This window comes from Cherax quadricarinatus, chromosome 62 (genome assembly GCF_038502225.1).
Source record: "Cherax quadricarinatus isolate ZL_2023a chromosome 62, ASM3850222v1, whole genome shotgun sequence".
NCBI lineage: Eukaryota > Metazoa > Arthropoda > Malacostraca > Decapoda > Parastacidae > Cherax > Cherax quadricarinatus.
In genome coordinates this window covers 25,485,222-25,511,398 of record NC_091353.1, presented here as the reverse complement: position 1 = coordinate 25,511,398, position 26,177 = coordinate 25,485,222, and the positions used below count along the sequence as shown (strand labels likewise).

The following is a 26,177-nucleotide window of genomic DNA, read 5'->3' as shown; positions in this document are numbered from 1 at the left end:
TGATTCAGTACAGTGTTGCTAGTAGCCAGTGAGGATGATTCAGTACAGTGTTGCTAGTAGCCACTGAGGATGATTCGGTACAGTGTTGCTAGTAGTCACTGAGGATGATTCGGTACAGTGTTGCTAGTAGTCACTGAGGATGATTCAGTACAGTGTTGCTAGTAGTCACTGAGGATGATTCAGCACAGTGTTGCTAATAGAGAATGAGGATGATTCAGTACAGTGTTGCTAGTAGTCAGTGAGAATGATTCAGTATAGTGTTGCTAGTCACTGAGGATGATTCAGTACAGTGTTGCTAGTAGTCACTGAGGATGATTCAGTACAGCGTTGCTAGTAGTCACTGAGGATGATTCAGTACAGTGTTGCTAGTAGTCACTGAGGATGATTCAGTACAGTGTTGCTAGTAGTCATTGAGGATGACTCAGTACAGTGTTGCTAGTAGTCACTGAGGATAATTCAGTACAATGTTGCTAGTGGTAACTGACGATTCAGTACAGTGTTGCTAGTAGTCAGTGAGGGTGAGTCAGTACAGTGATGCTTGTAGTCACTGACGATGATTCAGTACAGTGTTGCTAGTAGTGAGGATGAGCAATTACAGTGTTGCTAGTAGTCAGTGAGGATGATTCAGTACAATGTTGCTAGTAGTCACTGAGGATGATTCAGTACAGTGTTGCTAGTAGTCATTGAGGATTCAGTACAGCGTTGCTAGTAGCCAGTGAGGATGATTCAGTACAGTGTTGCTAGTAGTCAGTGAGGACCATTCAGTATAGTGTTGCTAGTAGTCAGTAAGGATGAGTCAGTACAGTGTTGCTAGTAGTTAGTGAGGATGATTCAGTACAGTGTTGCTTGTAGTCACTGACGATTATTCAGTACAATGTTGCTAGTAGTCACTGAGGATGATTCAGTAGTGTTGCTAGTAGTCACTGAGGATGGTTCAGTACAGTGTTGCTAGTAGCCAGTGAGGATTATTAAGTACAGTGTTGCTAGTAGCCAGTGAGGATTCGGTACAGTGTTGCTAGTAGTCACTGAGAATTATTCAGTACAGTGTTGCTAGTAGCCAGTGAGGATGATTCAGTACAGCGTTGCTAGTAGCCAGTGAGGATGATTCGGTAAAGTGTTGCTAGTAGCCAGTGAGGATGATTCGGTACAGTGTTGCTAGTAGCCAGTGAGGATGGTTCAGTACTGTGTTGCTAGTAGCCAGTGAGGATGATTCAGTACATTGTTGCTAGTAGCCAGTGAGGATGATTCAGTACAGTGTTGCTAGTAGCCAGTGAAGATGATTCAGTACAGTGTTGCTAGTAGCCAGTGAGTGATTCAATACCGTGTTGCTAGTAGCCAGTGAGGATGATTCGGTACAGTGTTGCTAGTTGTCACTGAGAATTATTCAGTACAGTGTTGCTAGTAGTCACTGAGGATTATTCTGTACAGTGTTGCTAGTAGTGAGGATTATTCAGTACAGTGTTGCTAGTAGTGAGGATTATTCAGTACAGTGTTGCTAGTAGCCACTGAGGATTATTGAGTACAGTGTTGCTAGTAGTCACTGAGGATTATTCAGTACAGTGTTGCTAGTATTCACTGAGGATTATTCAGTACAGTGTTGCTAGTAGTCACTGAGGATTATTCAGTACAGTGTTGCTAGTAGCCAGTGAGGATGATTCAGTACAGTGTTGCTAGTAGCCAGTGAGGATGATTCAGTACAGTGTTGCTAGTAGCCAGTGAGGATGATTCGGTACAGTGTTGCTAGTAGCCAGTGAGGATGATTCAGTACAGTGTTGCTAGTAGCCAGTGAGGATGATTCAGTACAGTGTTGCTAGTAGCCAGTGAGGATGATTCAGTTCAGTGTTGCTAGTAGCCAGTAAGGATGATTCAGTACAGTGTTGCTAGTAGTCAGTGAGAATGATTCAGTATAGTGTTGCTAGTAGTCAGGATGATTCAGTAAAGTGTTGCTAGTAGCCAGTGAGGATGATTCAGTACTGTTGCTAGTGAGAATGATTCAGTACAGTGTTGCTAGTAGCCAGTGAGGATGATTCAATACAGTGTTGCTAGTAGGTGAGGGTGATTCAGTACAGTGTTGCTAGTAGGTGAGGGTGATTCAGGACAGTGTTGCTAGTAGCCAGTGAGGATGATTCAGTACAGTGTTGCTAGTAGCCAGTGAGGCTGATTCAGTACAGTGTTGCTAGTAGGTGAGGATTCAGTACAGTTTTGCTAGTAGCCAGTAAGGACAATTCAGTACAGTGTTGCTAGTAGCCAGTGAGGATGATTCAGTACAGCGTTGCTAGTAGCCAGTGAGGACGATTCAGTACAGTGTTGCTAGTAGTCACTGAGGATTCAGTACAGTGTTGCTAGTAGTCGGTGAGGATGATTCAGTACAGTGTTGCTAGTAGCCAGTGAGGATGATTCAGTACAATGTTGCTAGTAGTCAGTGAGGATGATTCAGTACAGTGTTGCTAGTAGTCACTGAGGATGATTCAGTACAGTGTTGCTAGTAGTCACTGAGGATGATTCAGTACAGTGTTGATATAGTCACTGAGGATCATTCAGTACAGTGTTGCTAGTAGTCAATGAGAATGATTGAGTACAGTGTTGCTAGTAGCCAGTGAGGATGATTCAGTACAGTTTTGCTGGTAGCCAGTGAGGATGGTTCAGTACAGTGTTGCTAGTAGTCGGTGAGGATGATTCAGTACAGTGTTCCTAGTAAGTGAGGATGATTCAGTACAGTGTTGCAAGTAGTCAGTGAGAATGATTCAGGACAGTGTTGCTAGTAGTCAGTGAGGATGATTCAGTACAGTGTTGCCAGTAGCCAGTGAGGATAATTCAGTACAGTATTGCTAGTGGCCAGTGAAGATGATTCAGTAGTGTTGCTAGTAGAGAATGAGGATGATTCAGTACAATGTTGCTAGTAGCCAGTGAGGATGATTCATTACCGTGTTGCTTGTAGTCACTCTAGATGATTCAGTACCGTGTTGCTAGTAGCCAGTAAGGATGATTCAGTAGTGTTGATAGTCAATGAGAATGATTCAGTACAGTGTTGCTAGTAGTCAGTGAGGATGATTCAGTACCGTGTTGCTAGTAGTCACTGAGGATGATTCAGTACAGTGTTGCTAGTAATCATTGAGGATGATTCAGTATAGTGTTGCTAGTAGCCAGTGAGGAACATTCAGTACAGTGTTGCTAGTCATTGAGGATGATTCAGTACAGTGTTGCTAGTTGTCAGTGAGGATGATTCAGTACAGTGTTGCTAGTAGCCAGTGAGGATAATTAAGTACAGTGTTGCTAGTAGCCACTGAGAATGATTCGGTACAGTGTTGCTAGTCACTGAGGATGATTCGGTACAGTGTTGCTAGTAGTCACTGAGGATGATTCAGTACAGTGTTGCTAATAGAGAATGAGGATGATTCAGTACAGTGTTGCTAGTAGTCACTGAGGATGATTCAGTACAGTGTTGCTAGTAGTCATTGAGGATGATTCAGTACAGTGTTGCTAGTAGTCATTGAGGATGATTCAGTACAGTGTTGCTAGTAGTCATTAAGGATGATTCAGTACAATGTTGCTAGTGGTAACTGACGATACAGTACAGTGTTGCTAGTAGTCACTGACGATGATTCAGTACAGTGTTGCTAGTAGTCAGTGAGGATGATTCAGTACAATGTTACTAGTAGTCACTGAGGATGATTCAGTACAGTGTTGCTAGTAGTCATTGAGGATTCAGTACAGTGTTGCTAGTAGCCAGTGAGGATGATTCAGTACAGTGTTGCTAGTAGCCAGTGAGGATTCAGTACAGTGTTGCTAGTAGCCACTCAGGATGATTCGGTACAGTGTTGCTAGTCACTGAGGATGATTCAGTACAGTGTTGCTAGTAGTCACTGAGGATGATTCAGTACAGTGTTGCTAGTAGTCACTGAGGATGATTCAGTACAGTGTTGCTAGTAGTCACTGAGGATGATTCAGTACAGTGTTGCTAGTAGTCATTGAGGATGACTCAGTACAGTGTTGCTAGTAGTCACTGAGGATAATTCAGTACAGTGTTGCTAGTGGTAACTGACGATTCAGTACAGTGTTGCTAGTAGTCAGTGAAGGTGAGTCAGTACAGTGATGCTTGTAGTCACTGACGATGATTCAGTACAGTGTTGCTAGTAGTGAGGATGAGCCAGTACAGTGTTGCTAGTAGTCATTGAGGATGATTCAGTACAGCGTTGCTAGTAGCCAGTGAGGATGATTCAGTACAGTGTTGCTAGTAGTCAGTGAGGATCATTCAGTATAGTGTTGCTAGTAGTCAGTGAGGATGAGTCAGTACAGTGTTGCTTGTAGACACTGACGATGATTCAGTACAGTGTTGCTAGTAGTCAGTGAGGATGAGTCAGTACAGTGTTGCTAGTAGTCAGTGAGGGTGATTCAGTACAGTGTTGCTAGTAGTCACTGAGGATGATTCAGTAGTGTTGCTAGTGTAGTCACTGAGGATGGCTCAGTACAGTGTTGCTAGTAGCCACTGAGGATTATTCAGTACAGTATTGCTAGTGGCCAGTGAAGATGATTCAGTACAGTGTTGCTAGTAGAGAATGAGGATGATTCAGTACAGTGTTGCTAGTAGCCAGTGAGGATGATTCAGTACCGTGTTGCTAGTAGCCAGTGAGGATGATTCAGTACCGTGTTGCTAGTAGTCACTGTAGATGATTCAGTACCGTGTTGCTAGTAGCCAGTAAGGATGATTCAGTAGTGTTGATAGTCATTGAGAATGATTCAGTATAGTGTTGCTAGTAGTCAGTGAGGATGATTCAGTACCGTGTTGCTAGTAGTCACTGAGGATGATTCAGTACAGTGTTGCTAGTAGTCATTGAGGATGATTCAGTACAGTGTTGCTAGTAGTCAGTGAGGATCATTCAGTACAGTGTTGCTAGTCATTGAGGATGATTCAGTACAGTGTTGCTAGTAGCCAGTGAGGATGATTCAGTACAGTGTTGCTAGTAGCCAGTGAGGATGATTCAGTACAGTGTTGCTAGTAGCCACTGAGGATGATTCGGTACAGTGTTGCTAGTCACTGAGGATGATTCAGTACAGTGTTGCTAGTAGTCACTGAGGATGATTCAGTACAGTGTTGCTAATAGAGAATGAGGATGATTCAGTACAGTGTTGCTAGTAGTCACTGAGGATGATTCAGTACAGTGTTGCTAGTAGTCATTGAGGATGATTCAGTACAGTGTTGCTAGTAGTCATTGAGGATGATTCAGTACAGTGTTGCTAGTAGTCGTTGAGGATGATTCAGTACAATGTTGCTAGTGGTAACTGACGATACAGTACAGTGTTGCTAGTAGTCACTGACGATTCAGTACAGTGTTGCTAGTAGTCATTGAGGATGATTCAGTACAATGTTACTAGTAGTCACTGAGGATGATTCAGTACAGTGTTGCTAGTAGTCATTGAGGATGATTCAGTACAGTGTTGCTAGTAGCCAGTGAGGATGATTCAGTACAGTGTTGCTAGTAGCCACTGAGGATGATTCGGTACAGTGTTGCTAGTCACTGAGGATGATTCAGTACAGTGTTGCTAGTAGTCACTGAGGATGATTCAGTACAGTGTTGCTAGTAGTCACTGAGGATGAATCAGTACAGTGTTGCTAGTAGTCACTGAGGATGATTCAGTACAGTATTGCTAGTAGTCATTGTGGATGACTCAGTACAGTGTTGCTAGTAGTCACTGAGGATAATTCAGTGCAGTGTTGCTAGTGGCAACTGACGATTCAGTACAGTGTTGCTAGTAGTCAGTGAAGGTGAGTCAGTACAGTGATGCTTGTAGTGAGGATGAGCCAGTACAGTGTTGCTAGTAGTCAGTGAGGATGATTCAGTACAATGTTTCTAGTAGTCACTGAGGATGATTCAGTACAGTGTTGCTAGTAGTCAGTGAGGATCATTTAGTATAGTGTTGCTAGTAGTCAGTGAGGATGATTCAGTACAGTGTTGCTTGTAGTCACTGACGATGATTCAGTACAGTGTTGCTAGTAGTCAGTGAGGATGAGTCAGTACAGTTTTGCTAGTAGTCAGTGAGGATGATTCAGTACAGTGTTGCTAGTAGCCAGTGAGGATGATTAGGTACATTGTTGCTAGTAGCCAGTGAGGATGATTCAGTACATTGTTGCTAGTAGCCAGTGAGGATGATTCAGTACAGTGTTGCTAGTAGCCAATGAAGATGATTCAGTACAGTGTTGCTAGTAGCCAGTGAGTGATTCAATAACGTGTTGCTAGTAGCCAGTGAGGATGATTCGGTACAGTGTTGCTAGTAGTCACTGAGAATTATTCAGTACAGTGTTGCTAGTAGTCACTGAGGATTATTCAGTACAGTGTTGCTAGTAGTCACTGAGGATTATTCAGTACAGTGTTGCTAGTAGTCACTGAGGATTATTCAGTACAGTGTTGCTAGTAGTCACTGAGGATTATTCAGTACAGTGTTGCTAGTAGTCACTGAGGATTATTCAGTACAGTGTTGCTAGTAGTCACTGAGGATTATTCAGTACAGTGTTGCTAGTAGTCACTGAGGATTATTCAGTACAGTGTTGCTAGTAGTCACTGAGGATTATTCAGTACAGTGTTGCTAGTAGCCAATGAAGATGATTCAGTACAGTGTTGCTAGTAGCCAGTGAGTGATTCAATAACGTGTTGCTAGTAGCCAGTGAGGATGATTCGGTACAGTGTTGCTAGTAGTCACTGAGAATTCAGTACAGTGTTGCTAGTAGTCACTGAGGATTATTCAGTACAGTGTTGCTAGTAGTCACTGAGGATTATTCAGTACAGTGTTGCTAGTAGTCACTGAGGATTATTCAGTACAGTGTTGCTAGTAGTCACTGAGGATTATTCAGTACAGTGTTGCTAGTAGTCACTGAGGATTATTCAGTACAGTGTTGCTAGTAGTCACTGAGGATTATTCAGTACAGTGTTGCTAGTAGTCACTGAGGATTATTCAGTACAGTGTTGCTAGTAGTCACTGAGGATTATTCAGTACAGTGTTGCTAGTAGTCACTGAGGATTATTCAGTACAGTGTTGCTAGTAGTCACTGAGGATTATTCAGTACAGTGTTGCTAGTAGTCACTGAGGATTATTCAGTACAGTGTTGCTAGTAGTCACTGAGGATTATTCAGTACAGTGTTGCTAGTAGTCACTGAGGATTATTCAGTACAGTGTTGCTAGTAGTCACTGAGGATTATTCAGTACAGTGTTGCTAGTAGTCACTGAGGATTATTCAGTACAGTGTTGCTAGTAGTCACTGAGGATTATTCAGTACAGTGTTGCTAGTAGTCACTGAGGATTATTCAGTACAGTGTTGCTAGTAGTCACTGAGGATTATTCAGTACAGTGTTGCTAGTAGTCACTGAGGATTATTCAGTACAGTGTTGCTAGTATTCACTGAGGATTATTCAGTACAGTGTTGCTAGTAGTCACTGAGGATTATTCAGTACAGTGTTGCTAGTAGTCACTGAGGATTATTCAGTACAGTGTTGCTAGTAGTCACTGAGGATTATTCAGTACAGTGTTGCTAGTAGTCACTGAGGATTATTCAGTACAGTGTTGCTAGTAGTCACTGAGGATTATTCAGTACAGTGTTGCTAGTAGTCACTGAGGATTATTCAGTACAGTGTTGCTAGTAGTCACTGAGGATTATTCAGTACAGTGTTGCTAGTAGTCACTGAGGATTATTCAGTACAGTGTTGCTAGTAGTCACTGAGGATTATTCAGTACAGTGTTGCTAGTAGTCACTGAGGATTATTCAGTACAGTGTTGCTAGTAGTCACTGAGGATTATTCAGTACAGTGTTGCTAGTAGTCACTGAGGATTATTCAGTACAGTGTTGCTAGTAGTCACTGAGGATTATTCAGTACAGTGTTGCTAGTAGTCACTGAGGATTATTCAGTACAGTGTTGCTAGTAGTCACTGAGGATTATTCAGTACAGTGTTGCTAGTAGTCACTGAGGATTATTCAGTACAGTGTGACTGTCAATGACTTTATTAAGTGACCTAACACCTTCACCTGACGCCTACAGTCACCTTCTTACTACATCCTAAACACACTGTTTTCTCCCATTCCCTTGCATTGCTTATACTGACCAGGGCCCAGGAGCCAGAGCTATACAAGAAACGTTTACTAAGTTAAATTGTGTCTTGTAATCCGTAATATCACTCTTGTTATGACCTCTGTCTTCCTGGTTCATTACCTCTGTCCACATAAGTATATTTTTATACTTGTGTCAATAATAATTGACATGATAATAGTAATAATTGGAATAATAATGATAGTAAAAATAATAAAAATAATAAAACTAATAATAGCAATATTAATAATATTACTATTAATATTTTTGATAAACTTAATAATTATAATAATATTAATTATAATTATAATAATAATAATAATGAAATAATGATAAAACTAATAATAGCAAAATAATATTTTGATAATCTATTAATAATAATATGATGATAATGATGATAATGATTATGATAATAATAATATAAATTGTGTTGCGTGTAGGCCAACACAGTAGCAGGTCTGAAGCGACACATCCTGGCTGGAGCGTTTACCACTCCTGATCACGTCTCACCTGCTGCTTCTGATCTCATCTCTCGTCTACTGGTACAAGAGCCAAGTGACAGACCTGGCACTAGTGCCATCAGTGCCCACACCTGGCTGGCCACGGCACCCTCACAACCTTCACCGCTGCCACATTATGTTCTGGCACCCACCTTTTCACCTCAGGAATCCTCGGATGTGGAGGTATGTACTCTCTGTTGGGTGTGTATGCACACACACACACACACACACACACACACACATACACACACACACACACACACACACACACACACATACACACACACACACACACACACACAGTTGTTATACAGACACATTAGGCTGAGGAAGGAAGGAAGGGAACTCACAGGGAACGACCAGGACGAATGTGAGAAGCTCAGCTCACGATTCAGGGAGGTATTCACAGTAGGGACAGAGAGGCTTTCAGCAATCCGAGGTGGAAGAGTACACCAACAAGCGCTGGGCACACTGCACACAACTGAGGAGGAGGAGGTGAAGAAATTGCTAAGGAAACTAGATACCTCGAAGGTGGTGGGCCCTGATAATATCTCTCCTTGGGTCCTGAAAGAGGGAAGAGATGCACTATGTGTGCCACTAACAGTCTGCAATAGATCTATTGAAACAGGGCAACTGCCTAAGGTGTGGAAGACAAAATGTACTCACGATTTTTAAAAAAAGAGATAGACAGGCAGCACTAAACTACAGACAAATGTCTCTGACATGTATAGTATGTAAAATTATGGAGAAGATTATCAGGAGAAGAATGGTGGAACACATAGAAACGAGTGAACTTATATGTGACAACCAGCACAGCTTTAGGGAAGGGAAATCCTGCGTCACAATCCTACTGGAGTTCTATGAAGTAAGACAGGAGATAGTTATATGAAGTAAGACAAGAGAGAGAAGGATGGGTAGACTGCATCTTCTTGGACTGTAAGAAGGCTTTCGACACATTACTACACAAGAGATTGGTTGAAAAGCTTGAGGATCAGGCAGGAACAGCATGGAAAATGCTGCAATGGATCAAAAATTACTTGACAGGAAGGAAATAACGTGTGTTGATACAAGGCGAGGTGTAAGAGTGGGTGCATATGTCGAGTGGGGTTCCACAAGGGTCAGTCCTAGGTCCGGTGCTGTTTCTAGTATGTGTAAATGACATGACGGAAGGGATAGATTCAGAGGTGTCCTTGTTTGCAGATGATGTGAAGCTAACGAGGAAAATACGAGTGGACGAAGATCAGGTAAGCCTGCAAGGGGTTCTGGACAGACTGCAAGCTTGGTTTAACAAATAGCTCCTGAAGTTTAACCCCAAGCAAGTGCAAAGTTATGTGTCGTGGGGTCGAATCCTGGCCTGACACCGTTTGGTAAATGATTCAGTACCACTTGTTTCATGGTTTCATTGCTATATAGACTGCTTGTTGAGGCAGGTATTCAAACAGGAGGAGGCTGAAATTAATCCTTGAGTATCCACTGCCACGAGTGTCTTTGCAACATGAAACAAGTCTAGTTTGCTAAGATCATGTTGTTTGTAGGATCGATGGCATAGTGGATAGGGTGACAGGTATGTTGTGTTGTCTCTTGAGGCGGGACAGTGTGTAGTGGGGTCGAATCCTGGCCTGTGCTGTTTGGTAAATATATATATATATATATATATATATATATATATATATATATATATATATATATATATATATATATATATATATATTATATATATATATACATTATATATATATATATATATATATATATATATATATATATATACATACAGTCGACCTTCAACTAACGGCAGCATTAAGTAACAGCAATTTTGTCTAACAGCGCTTTTTACCATAGAAAAAATGCCTTAACCAACGGCGAAAAACTTAACCAACAACGTCCGGAACGTGCCGATGTGCCCAGAGCGTGGCCTGAGCGGGCCCAGCCACTCCAAGAGTCAGTGTGCCATTGTTTACAAGCTGTTGCAGTCGGTTTCCATGTGTACCTCCCATATATTTTGGATTATTCCACTATTTCTAGTGCTTGAAACCACTAAATAAGCCACCATGGGTCCCAAGAAAGCTTCTAGTGCCAAGCCTGTGTTAAAAAGGGCGAGAATTACGATGAAAATGTACATGTACAATGACACTCTTGTGTCCCATTTTAGGGAAATCCTAAGGGCACGTGAGAAATAGAGCTCTCTGGACAGCTATTTTGTGCAACAGGGGTCCAGCGACTCTCAAGCTGGTCCTAGTGGCATTAAAAAACCAAGGAGGGAGGTAACCCCACCAAAGAACTGGTACCTGAAGTTCTTCTGGAAGAGGATTCTCCTTCCAAGCAATAGACAATTATAAATTTCAACTGCTGCCGGCACATCACTCATCAACAACTCCACAATAAAGGTAAGTGGCATTTAATTATTGTTTATTTTGCATGTCCCATTCCTTGCCATATAAGGAAATGTATATTTCGTGTAATTTTTTTTTTCAGACTTTGGGGTGTCAGGAACGGATTAATTACATTTCCATTATTTCTTATGGGGAAAATTAACTTGACCAACGGCAAGCCCTCTGGAATGGATTAATGCCGTTGGTTGAGGGTCCACTGTATATATATATATATATATATACACATACAGCAACCACCCAGGGAAGTACTACCGTCCTGCCAGATGACTGTGAAACAGAAACCTGTAACTGTTTTACATGATGGTAGGATTGCTGGTGTCTTTTTCTGTCTCATAAACACGCTAGATAACAGGGATATCTTGTTACTCCTACTTACAGTTTGGTCACACTTCACAGACACGCACATGCATATATATATATATATATATATATATATATATATATATATATATATATATATATATATATCTTTTTTTATGTATTTTATATATATATATATATATACATACATCTAGGTTTTTTCTCCTTTTTCTAAATAGCTCTTGTTCTTCTTTATTTCTTCTATTGTCCATGGGGAAGTGGAAAAGAATCTTTCCTCCGTAAGCCATGCGTGTCGTATGAGGCGACTAAAATGCCGGGAGCAATGGGCTAGTAACCCCTTCTCCTGTAGACACTTACTAAAAAAGAGAAGAAGAAAAACTTTACAAAACTGGGATGCTTAAATGTGCGTGGATGTAGTGCGGATGACAAGAAACAGATGATTGCTGATGTTATGAATGAAAAGAAGTTGGATGTCCTGGCCCTAACCGAAACAAAGCTGAAGGGGGTAGGGGAGTTTCGGTGGGGAGAAATAAATGGGATTAAATCTGGAGTATCTGAGAGAGTTAGAGCTGAGGAAGGAATAGCAATAATGTTGAAGGATCAGTTATGGAAGGAGAAAAGAGAATATGAATGTGTAAATTCAAGGATTATGTGGATTAAAGTAAAGGTTGGATGCGAAAAGTGGGTCATAATAAGCGTGTATGCACCTGGAGAAGAGAGGAATGTAGAGGAGAGAGAGAGATTTTGGGAGATGTTAAGTGAATGTATAGGAACCTTTGAACCAAGTGAGAGAGTAATTGTGGTAGGGGACCTGAATGCTAAAGTAGGAGAAACTTTTAAAGAGGGCGTGGTAGGTAAGTTTGGGGTGCCAGGTGTAAATGATAATGGGATCCCTTTGATTGAACTTTGTATAGAAAGGGGTTTAGTTATAGGTAATACATATTTTAAGAAAAAGAGGATAAATAAGTATACAAGATATGATGTAGGGCGATATGACAGTAGTTTGTTGGATTATGTATTGGTAGATAAAAGTCTGTTGAGTAGACTTCAGGATGTACATGTTTATAGAGGGGCCACAGATATATCAGATCACTTTCTAGTTGTAGCTACACTGAGAGTAAAAGGTAGATGGGACACAAGGAGAATAGAAGCATCAGGTAAGAGAGAGGTGAAGGTTTATAAACTAAAAGAAGAGACAGTTAGGGTAAGATATACACAACTATTGGAGGATAGATGGGCTAATGAGAGCATAGGCAATGGGTCGAAGAGGTATGGGGTAGGTTTAAAAATGTAGTGCTAGAGTGTTCAGCAGAAGTTTGTGGTTACAGGAAAGTGGGTGCGGGAGGGAAGAGGAGTGATTGGTGGAATGATGATGTAAAGAGAGTAGTAAGGGAGAAAAAGTTAGCATATGAGATTTTTTTACAAAGTAGAAGTGATGCAAGGAGGGAAGAGTATATGGAGAAAAAGAGAGAGGTTAAGAGAGCAAATGAGAGAGTGGGTAAGATGTTATCAACAAATTTTGTTGAAAATAAGAAAAAGTTTTGGAGTGAGATTAACAAGTTAAGGAAGCCTAGAGAACAAATGAATTTGTCAGTTAGAAGTAGGAGAGGAGAGTTATTAAATGGAGAGTTAGAGGTATTGGGAAGATGGAGGGAATATTTTGAGGAATTGTTGAATGTTGATGAAGATAGGGAAGCTCTGATTTCGTGTATAGGGCAAGGAGGAATAACATCTTGTAGGAGTGAGGAATGTCAGTTGTGAGTGTGGGGGAAGTTCCTGAGGCAGTAGGTAAAATGAAAGGGGGTAAGGCAGCTGGGATTGATGGGATAAAGATAGAAGTGTTAAAAGCAGGTGGGGATATAGTTTTGGAGTGGTTGGTGCTATTATTTAATAAATGTATGGAGGAGGGTAAGGTACCTAGGGATTGGCAGAGAGCATGCATAGTTCCTTTGTATAAAGGCAAAGGGGACAAAAGAGAGTGCAAAAATTATAGGGGGATAAGTCTGTTGATTATACCTGGTAAAGTGTATGGTAGAGTTATTACTGAAAGAATTAAGAATAAGACGGAGAATAGGATAGCAGATGAAAAAGGAGGCTTTAGGAAAGGTAGGGGGTGTGTGGACCAGGTGTTTACATGAAACATATAAGTGAACAGTATTTAGATAAGGTGTCAGTGGAACGCCTTCCAACTGAACAAAAGAAATTAATGGAAAAATAAATAAAGAAATAACTTAGGAAAAATGAGAATAATGATTTTTGAGAATTTTACTTAAAATTTAAATATAAAAAAAATTGGCCTTCAGTTTCTATTAGTTGGGCAGGAGTAGGTATGGCCCTGGATAGTTCCTCTGATGTTATTTATGTGGGTTATCCTGGGCAGATGGTAACAATCCGATGTTCTGGAATCTCCTACCACTTGGATGGAGCACAAGTAGAATAGGTAAGGGCCGGTAGTAGTAGAATAATGTTAATAAGTATTATTAACACGTCTTGCTCCTTTATCTGGCGTCTATCCTGGAAGACCACGCCAGGAACAGAGCTGGTAAATAAGAAAATAAACTGGTTACCCATAGTTATGATAATATAACATTTAAGAATTGAAAAGAATGATAAATGCCAAAATCATTACTGGTAACCAGCAAACAAAATAAAGAAACAAACAGTGATACTCCTGGTATATCACCCTACCTGATTAGGAGAAGAGTGGAGGTGAAGTGACCCTCCAAACTTCAACCCACACCAGGTAAGGTCAATATTACCAGGAGTAGAAACTAACAAATCGGACACCAGGAACTAGTTTCGCCCCAGCCCGCCAGAGAGGAGGGGGGGGGGTGCACGCGACGTAACTAATGGTTCCTGGTTGCCCGAACAACCTTAACCCCACTTACACCTACTTTTCCCTCACAAAGGCTAAAGAGGTTTTTGTGGCATTTATGGATCTGGAAAAGGCATAGGACAGGGTGGATAGGGGGGCATTGTGGCAGATGTTGCAGATGTATGGTATAGGAGGTAGGTTACTAAAAGCAGTGAAGAGTTTTTACGAGGATAGTGAGGCTCAAGTTAGAGTATGTAGGAAAGAGGGAGATTATTTCCCAGTAAAAGTAGGCCTAAGACAAGGATATGCGATGTCACCGTGGTTGTTCAATATACTTATAGATGGGGTTGTAAGAGAAGTAAATGTGAGGGTCTTGGCAAGAGGCGTGGAGTTAAAAGATAAAGAATCACACGTAAAGAGGGATTTGTCACAGTTGCTCTTTGCTAATGACACTGTGCTCTTGGGAGATTCTGAAGAGAAGTTGCAGAGGTTGGTGGATGAATTTGGTAGGGTATGTAAAAGAAGAAAATTGAAAGTGAATGCAGGAAAGAGTAAGGTTATGAGGATAAAAAGATTAGGTGATGAAAGATTGGATATCAGATTGGGGGGGAGAGTATTGAGAAGGTGAATGTATTCAGATATTTGGGAGTGAACGTGTCAGTGGATGGGTCTATGAAAGATGAAGTGAATCATAGAATTGATGAGGGGAAAAGGGTGAGCGGTGCACTTAGGAGTATGTGGAGACAAAGAACTTTGTCCTTGGAAGCAAAGAGGGGAATGTATGAGAGTATAGTTTTACCAATGCTCCTGTATGGGTGTGAAGCATGGTTGATGAATGTTGCAGCGAGGAGAAGGCTGGAGGCAGTGGAGATGTCATGTCTGAGGGCAATGTGTGGTGTGAATATAATGCAGAAAATTCGAAGTTTGGAAGTTAGGAGGAGGTGCAGGATTACCAAAACTGTTGTCCAGAGGGCTGAGGAAGGGTTGTTGAGGTGGTTCGGACATGTAGAGAGAATGGAGTGAAACAGAATGACTTCAAGAATGTATCAGTCTGTAGTGGAAGGAAGGTGGGGTAGGGGTCGGCCTAGGAAAGGTTGGAGGGAGGGGGTAAAGGAAGTTTTGTGTGCGAGGGGCTTGGACTTTCAGCGGGCATGCGTGAGCATGTTTGATACGAGTAAATGGAAACAAATGGTTTTTAATACTTGACGTGCTGTTGGAGTGTGAGCAAAGTAACATTTATGAAGGGATTCAGGGAAACCGGCAGGCCGGACTTGAGTCCTGGAGATGGGAAGTACAGTGCCTGCACTCTGAAGGAGGGATGTTAATGTTGCAGTTTTATAACTGTAGTGTAAAGCACCCTTCTGGCAAGACAGTGATGGAGTGAATGATGGTTAAAATTTTTCTTTCTCGGGCCACACTGCCTTGGTGGGAATCGGCCAATGTGTTAAAAAAATAATATATATATATATATATATATATATATATATATATATATATATATATATATATATATATATATATATATATATATATATAATGTGTGTGTGTGTGTGTGTATTAACACATCGGCCATCTCCCACCGAGGCAGGATGACCCAAAAAGAAAGACAAGCCTTTCATCATTCAACACTTTTACCATCACTTATACATAATCACTGTCTTCGCAGAGGTGCTCAGATACGACAGCTTAGATGTCCCTCCAAACAGCCAATATCCCAAACTCCTCCTTTAAATTGCAGTCATTGCACTTCCCATTTCCAGGACTCAAGTCTGGCTACCCAGTTTCCCTGAACCCTTTCATAAAATATTACACTGCTCACACTCCAACAGCTTGTCAGGTCCCAAAAACCATTCAACTTCATTCATTCCTATCTAACACATTCACGCACACTTGCTGAAAGTCCAAGCCCCTCGCTCACAAAACCTCCTTTACCCCCTCCCTCCAACATTTCCGAGAATGACCTCTACCCTGCCTTCCTTTCCCTACAGATTTATACGCTCTCCATGTCATTCTACTTTGATCCATTCTCTATAAATAACCAAACCACCTCAACAACCCCTCTTCAGCCCTCTTACTAATACTTTTATTAACTCCACACCTTCTAATTTCCACACTCCGAATTCTCTGCAGAATATTTACACCACACATTGCCCTCAGATGGGACATCTCCACTGCCTCCAACCACCTCCTCGCTGCAGCATTTACAACCCAAGCTTCACACCCATATAAGAGTGTTGGTACCACTATACTTTCATACATTCCTTTCTTTGCCTCTGTAGATAACGTTTTTTGTCTCCACAGATACCTCAATGCACCACTCACCTTTTTTCCTTCATCAATTCTATGGTTAACAACATCCTTCATAAACCCATCTGCTGACAAGTCAACTCCCAAATATCTGAAAACATTCACTTCTTCCATACTCCCTCTCTCCAATGTGATATCCAATTTTTTCTTTATCTAAATCATTTGATACCCTCATCACCTTACTCTTATCTATGTTCACTCTAAACTTTCTACCTTTACACACCCAAACTCGTCCACTAGCCTTTGCAACTTTTCTTTAGAATCTCCGATAAGCACAGTATCATCAGCAAAAAGTAAATGTGTCAACTCTCATTTTGTATTTGATTCCCCATGATTTAATCCCACCCCTCTCCCGAACACCCTAGCATTTACCTCTTTTACAACCCCATCTATAAATATATTAAACAACACATCCCTGTCTAAGACCTACTTTTACCGGGAATTAATCTCCCTCTCTCCTACATACCCTAACCTGAACCTCACCTATTCCATATACTTGCAACATCTGCCACATTGCTCCCCTATCCACTCTATCATATGCCTTTTCTAAATCCATAAATGCAATAAAAACTTCCCTACCTTTATCTAAATACTGCTCACATATATGCTTCAATGTAAACACTTGATCTACACATCCCCTACCCACTCTAAAACCTCCTTGCTCATCAACAATCCTACTCTCTGTCTTACCTCTAATTCTTTCAATAATAACCCTACCTTACACTTTACCTGGTATACTCAGTAAACTTATTCCCCTATAATTTCTACAATTTCTTTTGTCCCCCTTCCCTTATATAAAGGAACTATACATGTTCTCTGCCAATCCCTAGGTACCTTCCCCTCTTTCATACATTTATTAAGCAAAAATACCAACCACTCCAACACTATATCATCCCCTGCTTTTAATATTTCTGCTTTACCTCCTTTCATTCTACATAATGCCTCACTCACCTCCCCCACACACACATCCTGCTTTTCTTCACTCCTAAAGGATGTTATGCCTCCTTGACCAGTGCATGAAATTACCGCCTCCCTTTCTTCATCTACATTTAAAATTTCCTCAAAATATTCCTGCCATCTACCCAATACCTCCATCTCCCCATCTACTAATTCCCCTACTCTGTTTTTAACTGACAAATCCATTCATTCCCTATTTCATATTTTCAGCAAAATTTCTTGACAGTGCCTCTCCCATTCTTTCATCTGCTCTCCTTTTGCGCTCTCTTCACCTTTCTTTTACTCTTCATATACTCTGCTCTTCTTACAACACTTCTTCTTTGTAAAAACCTCTCATGAGCTACCGTTTTCTCTTTTATCACACCCTTTACTTCATCAATCACTCCTGGTTCCTCCTGCACCCACCCTCCTATAACCACAAACTTCTGCCCCACATTCTAATACTGCATTTTTAAAACTATTCCAACCCTCTTCAACCCCCCCCCCCCACTACTCATACTTGCACCAGCCCACCTTTCTGCCAATAGTTGCTTACATCTTACCCCAACTTCCTCCTCCCTTAGTTTATACACTTTCATCTCTCTCTTGCTTGCTGTTGCCATTTTCCTTTTGTCCCATCTAACTCTTACTCTAACTGTAGCTACGACTAAATAATGATCCAATATATCAGTTGCCCCTCTATAAACATGTACATCTTGGAGCCTACCCATCAACCTTTTATCCACCAATACATAATCTAACAAACTACTTTAATTATGTGCTATATCATACCTTGTATATTTATTTATCTTCTTTTTCATAAAATATGTATTACTTATTACTAAACCTCTTTCTACACATAGCTCAATTAAAGGCTCCCCATTTTCATTTACCCCTGGCACCCCAAATTTACCTACTACTCCCTCCACAACATTTTTACTAACTTTAGCATTGAGATCCCCAACCACAAGTATTCTCTCACTAGGTTCAAAACTCCCAATGCACTCACTTAACATTTCCCAAAATCTCTCTCCTCTACACTTCTCTCTTCTCCAGGTGCATAAACAATTACTATAACCCACTTTTCACATCTAACCCTTATTTTACACCACATAATCCATGCATTTGTACATTTATATTCCCACTTTTCTGCCACAACTTATCCTTCAACATTATTGCTACTCCTTCTTTAGTTCTAACTCTATTTGAAACCCCTGACCTAATCCTATTTATTTCTCCCCACTGAAACTCTCCCACCCTCTTCAGCTTTGTTTCACTTAAAGCCAGAACATCCAGCTTCTTCTCATTCATAACATCCACAATCCTCTCTCATCATTCGCACAACATTCACGTACATTCAAACATTCCACTTTGATGGTTTTCTTCTTTTTCTTTTAGTAGCTATACAGGAAAAGAGGTTACTAGCTCATTGTTCCCGGCATTTTAGTTAACTTTTACAGCACGCATGACTTACGGAGGAAATATTCTTATTCCACTTCCCCATCGATATAAAAGGAAAAGTAATAAGAACAAGAACTGTTCAGATAAAATCAAAGAAAACTCTGATGAGTGTGTATACATAAATGTGTACATGTATGTGTAGTGTGACCTAAGTGTAAGTAGAAGTAACATGACGTACCTGAAATCTTGCGTGTTTATGAGACAGACAAAAGACAATCACAATCACAGACTTTCGTTTTACACTCACTTGGCAGGACGGAAGTATATATAATATATATATACCTATATATATATATCCTGTGACCTCTGTTTCTTTGTGTGTGATATTATTTCATTATTTCATTTAGGTTTGGTCTAGTATAGAGTTAAGCTGCCCTGGTTGTTCTGATGGTAGTGTAACCATGGTTGATAACTACAGTGTGAGCAGAGAAAAAGGATGAAGGGATGTGGTACTACTGAGACGCTATTATGGTGTGTCTCACTGACAGATATGGGAGGCGCAGACAGACCTTACCACACTTCCTGTCATGTGAATGTGATAACCCCCGCCCCATACCCTCTAACTCTCTCTATCCCCCCTCCACACACACACACACACACACACACACAGTAACTACTACTACTACTGTGCACACACACACTCACCACAGGCCAAATGTCTATCGACAAGTGCCTTTGACATCTACTAACTACACACACACACACAGGACAAAATGGTAACTAACACATACACACACACACACACACAGGACAAAATGGTAACTAACACATACACACACACACACACACACACACACACACACACACACACACACACACACACACACACACACACACACACACACACACACACACACACAGTATAGGCTAGGTGGCTAAAGACTGCAAACCTCGCTCAAGGAGAAAGATCTTGGAGTGAGTATAACACCGAGCATGTCTCCGGAAGCACACATCAACCAGGTAACTGCTGCAGCATACGGGCGCCTGGCAAACCTGAGAACAGCATTCCGATACCTTAATAAGGAATCGTTCAAGACATACACCGTGTACGTCAGGCCCATACTGGAGTATGCAGCACCTGTTTGGAACCCGCACTTGATAAAGCACGTCAAGAAACTAGAGAAAGTACTAAGGTTTGCGACAAGGTTAGTTCCAGAGCTGAGGGGAATGTCCTATGAAGAAAGATTAAGGGAAATCGGCCAGACGACACTGGAGGACAGGAAGGTCAGGGGAGACATTATGACGACATATAAAATACTGCGCGGAATAGACAAGGTGGACAAAGACAGGATGTTCCAGAGATGGGACACAGACACAAGAGGTCACAATTGGAAGTTGAAGACACAGATGAGTCAGAGAGATATTAGGAAGTATTTCTTCAGTCATAGAGTTCTCAGGCAGTGGAATAGTCTAGAAAGTGATGTAGTGGAGGCAGGAACCATACATAATTTTAAGACGAGGTTTGATAAAGCTCATGGAGTGGGGAAGAGGCGGGGCCAGGAGCTAAGACTCGACCCCTGCAACCACAAATAGGTGAGTACAAATAGGTGAGTACACACACACACACACAGCCACTTACAACAATCTTCAACACATCTATCGAAACGGTGACTACCTGAGATATGGAAGACAGCAAATGTAGTCTCAACTTTTAAAAAAGGAGACAAACACGAAGCATTAAACTACGGACCAGTGTCACTGACATGTATAGTATGCAAAGTCATGGAGAAGATTATCAGGAGAAGAGTGGTGGAACACCTAGGAAGGAATGAGCTTATTAACGACAACCAGCACGGTTTCAGGGACGGGAAATCCTGTGTCACAAACCTGCTGGAGTTCTATGACAAGATGACAACAATAAGACAAGAGAGAGAAAGGGATGGATAGATTGCATTTTCTTGGACTGAGAAGCGAGAGGGGGAGGGGGTAGAAGGCGTTTGACATTGTTCCATACAAGAGATTAGTGCAAAAGCTGGAGAACCAGGCAGGTATAATTGGGAAGGCACTGCAGTGGATCAGGGAATACCTATCAGGAAGACGTCAGCGAGTCATGGTACGTGGCGAAGTGTCAGAGTGGGCACCTGTGACAAGCGGGCTCCCACAGGGGTCAGTCCTAGGACCGGTGCTGTTTCTGGTATATGTGAACGACATGACGGAAGGAATACACTCCGAAGTGTCCCTGTTTGCGGATGATGTGAAATTGATGAGAAGAATTCAATCGGACGAGGACAAGGCCGAACTACAAAGGGATCTGGATAGGCTGTAGGCCTGGTTCAAAAACTGGCTCCTGGAGTTCAACCCCACTAAGTGCAAAGTCATGAACATTGGGAAGGGCAAAGAAGACCGCACACGGAGTACATTTTAGGGGGTCAGAGGCTACAAGCCTCACTCAAGGAAAAGAGCCTTGTGGTGAGTATAACACCAGGCACATCTCCAGAGGCGCACATTACCCAAATAACTGCTGCAGCATATGGGCGCCTAGCAAACCTCAGAACAGCATTCCGACATCTTAATAAGGAATCGTTCAGGACCCTGTACACCGTGTATGTCAGGCCCATATTGGAGTATGCAGCACCAGTTTGGAACCCACACCTAGCCAAGCATGTAAGAAAAGTAAAGAAAGTGCAAAGGTTTGCAACAAGACAAGTCCCGGAGCTAAGAGGTATGTCCTACGAGGAGAGGTTAAGGGAAATTGACCTGACTACACTGTAGGACAGGAGAGATAGGGGGGATATGATAACGTTATATAAAATATTGAGAGGAATTGACAAGATGGACGGAGACCGGATGTTCCAGAGATGGGACACAGCAACAAGATGGACGGAGACCGGATGTTCCAGAGATGGGACACAGCAACAAGATGGACGGAGACCGGATGTTCCAGAGATGGGACACAGCAACAAGATGGACGGAGACCGGATGTTCCAGAGATGGGACACAGCAACTAGATGGACGGAGACCGGATGTTCCAGAGATGGTACACAGCAACTAGATGGACGGAGACCGGATGTTCCAGAGATGGGACACAGCAACTAGATGGACGGAGACCGGATGTTCCAGAGATGGGACACAGCAACTAGATGGACGGAGACCGGATGTTCCAGAGATGGGACACAGCAACTAGATGGACGGAGACCGGATGTTCCAGAGATGGGACACAGCAACTAGATGGACGGAGACCGGATGTTCCAGAGATGGGACACAGCAACTAGATGGACGGAGACCGGATGTTCCAGAGATGGGACACAGCAACTAGATGGACGGAGACCGGATGTTCCAGAGATGGGACACAGCAACTAGATGGACGGAGACCGGATGTTCCAGAGATGGGACACAGCAACTAGATGGACGGAGACCGGATGTTCCAGAGATGGGACACAGCAACTAGATGGACGGAGACCGGATGTTCCAGAGATGGGACACAGCAACTAGATGGACGGAGACCGGATGTTCCAGAGATGGTACACAGCAACTAGATGGACGGAGACCGGATGTTCCAGAGATGATACACAGCGACTAGATTGACGGAGAACGGATGTTCCAGAGATGGGACACAGCAACTAGATGGACGGAGACCGGATGTTCCAGAGATGGGACACAGCAACTAGATGGACGGAGACCGGATGTTCCAGAGATGGTACACAGCAACAAGATGGACGGAGACCGGATGTTCCAGAGATGGGACACAGCAACTAGATGGACGGAGACCGGATGTTCCAGAGATGGGACACAGCAACTAGATGGACGGAGACCGGATGTTCCAGAGATGGGACACAGCAACAAGATGGACGGAGACCGGATGTTCCAGAGATGGGACACAGCAACTAGATGGACGGAGACCGGATGTTCCAGAGATGGGACACAGCAACAAGATGGACGGAGACCGGATGTTCCAGAGATGGGACACAGCAACTAGATGGACGGAGACCGGATGTTCCAGAGATGGGACACAGCAACAAGATGGACGGAGACCGGATGTTCCAGAGATGGGACACAGCAACTAGATGGACGGAGACCGGATGTTCCAGAGATGGGACACAGCAACTAGATGGACGGAGACCGGATGTTCCAGAGATGGGACACAGCAACTAGATGGACGGAGACCGGATGTTCCAGAGATGGGACACAGCAACAAGATGGACGGAGACCGGATGTTCCAGAGATGGGACACAGCAACTAGATGGACGGAGACCGGATGTTCCAGAGATGGGACACAGCAACAAGATGGACGGAGACCGGATGTTCCAGAGATGGGACACAGCAACTAGAGGTCACAATTGGAAGTTGAAGACTCAGATGAATCAGAGTGATGTTAGGAAGTAGTTTTTCAGTCGAAGAGCTGTCAGGAAGTGGAATAGTCTGGGAAGTGATGTAGTGGAGGCAGGATCCATATATAGCTTTAAGACGAGGTATGATAAAGCTGATGGAGCAGGAAGAGTGACCTAGTAGCGACCAGTGAAGAGGCGGGGCCAGGAGCTATGACTCGACCCCTGCAACCACATATAAATAAGTACACCCTGTATATTGGGTAACGACAGCTCCTGTAATATAGGTGGACGTGACTTGTAGTGACCTGTGTTGGCACACTACAAGAATCATCACCTGGTGAGTCACAACGCTGCACCATCTCTGTCAGAGAGGAACACACAGCAGACACGCATCAGTCTTGAATCATCACTCATCAGTTTATCATACAACTTCACAAAAACGGCCTCTTCAACACAGCTAATGGAGCAGTACTGTAGGCCTACTGGTCCATGGTAGGCAGGTCCTTCTCAAATCCAGCCATGCTCAGTCATACATTACTTAATTTTTAAGGTACTCGAGATTTAAACTTCAGTGAACCTAACCGGACTCTACAGTCATTGTTGCAGAGTATGTAGGTGAAGTCTTCTCCAGGCTGAGGGGACTGACCACCTCAAGAACTACCTCAAGCCTGATGGACTGATCACATCAGCTTTACTTCACTAGAACTTCTGTTGTCTCCATATTTAATTTGTATTCGACTGAAGAAGTCCACTGTAAGCGAAACGTTTCAGCAATTAACAAATAATATATTTTACTCGTGTAAGGTGATTCTATACCTCTCATATATATATATATATATTCTTCGTATTCCACCGAGGCAGGTGACCTAAAAAGTAAAACAACAGGTGAGGGGGTTACTAGCCCCTTGCTCCCGGCATTTTAGTCGCCTCTTACAACACGCATGACTTAAGGAGGAAGAATAATGTTCCACTTCCCCATGGAATATATATATATATATATATATATATATATATATATATATATATATATATATATATATTATATTTTTCCAACAAGTCGGCCGTCTCCCCCCCCCCACACACGAACTTAACCTAATAGACATACATCAGAGGTTATTTCTGAACACCCATATATTCCTACCATCAAAGTTATATACACTTATTACAGCAGGTGGCTTAGCGCTTCTTTTTGATTATGATAATTATTACAGCAGGTTCAATAAAGTCAGCAATATATTATTGGTAGTGTCCACACAATACCCACAAGTTAATGTATAAGACACATGTGCAACACTGGATGTCTTTGTTACCGACTGTAATGATACTTAAATGTTGCAAATGTGTCTTATTTGTAAACTTAGCAGATACCATTCTGTGGGTAACGTAATGAGGGGGAGCAAGAGTGAGTACTCTCACTACCAGTACTTCACAAACTTATGCACAGACAGAACGCAATGTGTTAATCAGCTTGAAGCAAGTGAGAGACTGACCTCCAGACCTGCGTGCAAGTATAAAGTCCACTAGCTGGAGTACAACTCCTTGTTGAGTAATGTTTGCAACTGGTAGTTTATCCTGGGTAGAGCCGGGGGCTTCCCAGCAGTTAACTTCAGGGCTGTTGATAAATAAGACGGTTTTTTTACATAAATCATTTAACAGGCTAGAGGCTGTTATCCGCCCTCAGCTCATTTGAAAGCCCAGCGCTAAGGTATACTACAACCCCTCTCCCCAGGATGCCTCCCACACTATTTGTCAATTACTCAGGTACCTACTTAATGCTAGGTGAACATAGGCAGCAGGTGTAAAGAAACATGCCCAACGTTTTCACTCGTACCGGGGATCGAACCCCGGACACTCATTGTGTGAGCTGAGTATGCTACCATCCTAGCCACGGGACACTTGTCCAACACTTTGAGACGCAAATGTGTCTTACTAATCAACTTGTCGCTTTTCTAAACCGTTTATTCATACAGGACTTTTGACTGATTGTGGATGGAATACAAATTTTGTGTTGTACACTGAACAGAAGTTGTAGTACTCAAATATAGGTTTCATAAGTACCGAGTATTTCACTGGTAGGAAGCCCCGGGTTGCTGTTTGCTACAGACATTATACGAACAAAATGGTTGACACTACGGGAGTACCAACTCGGTGGGTGTCTTTATTGATGAAACGTTTCACCTACACAGTAGGCTTCTTCAGTCAGATACAGAGGCAGCAGGTATAGTAGTGAAGGAAAAAAAAGGGCAATGATTTTTCTCCGAGGTTGACGGAGTGGTTACAACATCTTTGTTTCATTACACTTACTGCCTCTGTACTTGACTGAAGAAGCCTGCTGTGTACGTGAAACGTTTCAACAATGAAGATATCCAACTGTTGCACATGTGTCTTAATCTTAAACTTGTCAGTATTTTATACCATTTTCAAGAAAGTACCAACTTGGGGCCCCCTACCAGTGCAACACTGAGAGGGATTTAAATGGTACTGTCACAACATCAATCAGTAGTACCATAACATCATTGGTATATAATACCAACAAATTGAAGTGTTAGACACGTATGTAACAACTGGGTATCCTTATTGTGCAGACGTTTTGCTCACGAGTGGTTTTATCAATATAGAGACAATAACAGAAGACTGAAGAGGTTGAAGATGCTGTTATCAGTCCCTCAGTCTTGAAGGACTGAACACACCGACTGAGGGACTGATTGCCTTAAAACTCCTCTTCCTCATCTTCCACCTTTCTCTACATTGGACTGAAGTCACTGGCTGGTGAAACGTTTCCAGAATAAAGACACCTAAATGTTGCACAACAGTGTTAGGCTTTAACTTGTTAGTTTTCTAAACTATTTATTCACATCCTTTGTTAGACGATTTCCACGTGACATTTATGTCCCCTCACACACACACACACACACACACACACGGGCGGGGTCCCACAGGGGTCGGTCCTAGGACCATTGCTATTTTTGGTATATGTGAACGACATGACGGAAGGGTTAGACTCAGAAGTGTCCCTGTTTGCAGATGATGTGAAGTTAATGAGGAGAATTAAATCTGATGAGGACCAGGCAGGACTTCAAAGAGACCTGGACAGACTGGAC

The 26,177-nt window shown here is 42.2% G+C and overlaps 1 protein-coding gene across 5 annotated transcripts in view; it reads left to right on the top strand.

The window, feature by feature from the left end:
• Window positions 1-26,177, top strand: part of LOC128706524 (serine/threonine-protein kinase NIM1) — a 171,377-nt gene that overhangs the window by 132,358 nt on the left and 12,842 nt on the right. For all 5 annotated transcript variants that reach the window (XM_070098511.1, XM_070098510.1, XM_070098509.1 and 2 more), the window contains exon 7: window positions 8,516-8,758. In XM_070098511.1, the coding sequence (XP_069954612.1) occupies window positions 8,516-8,758 (243 nt within the window). The remainder of the gene's footprint in view (window positions 1-8,515; window positions 8,759-26,177) is intronic.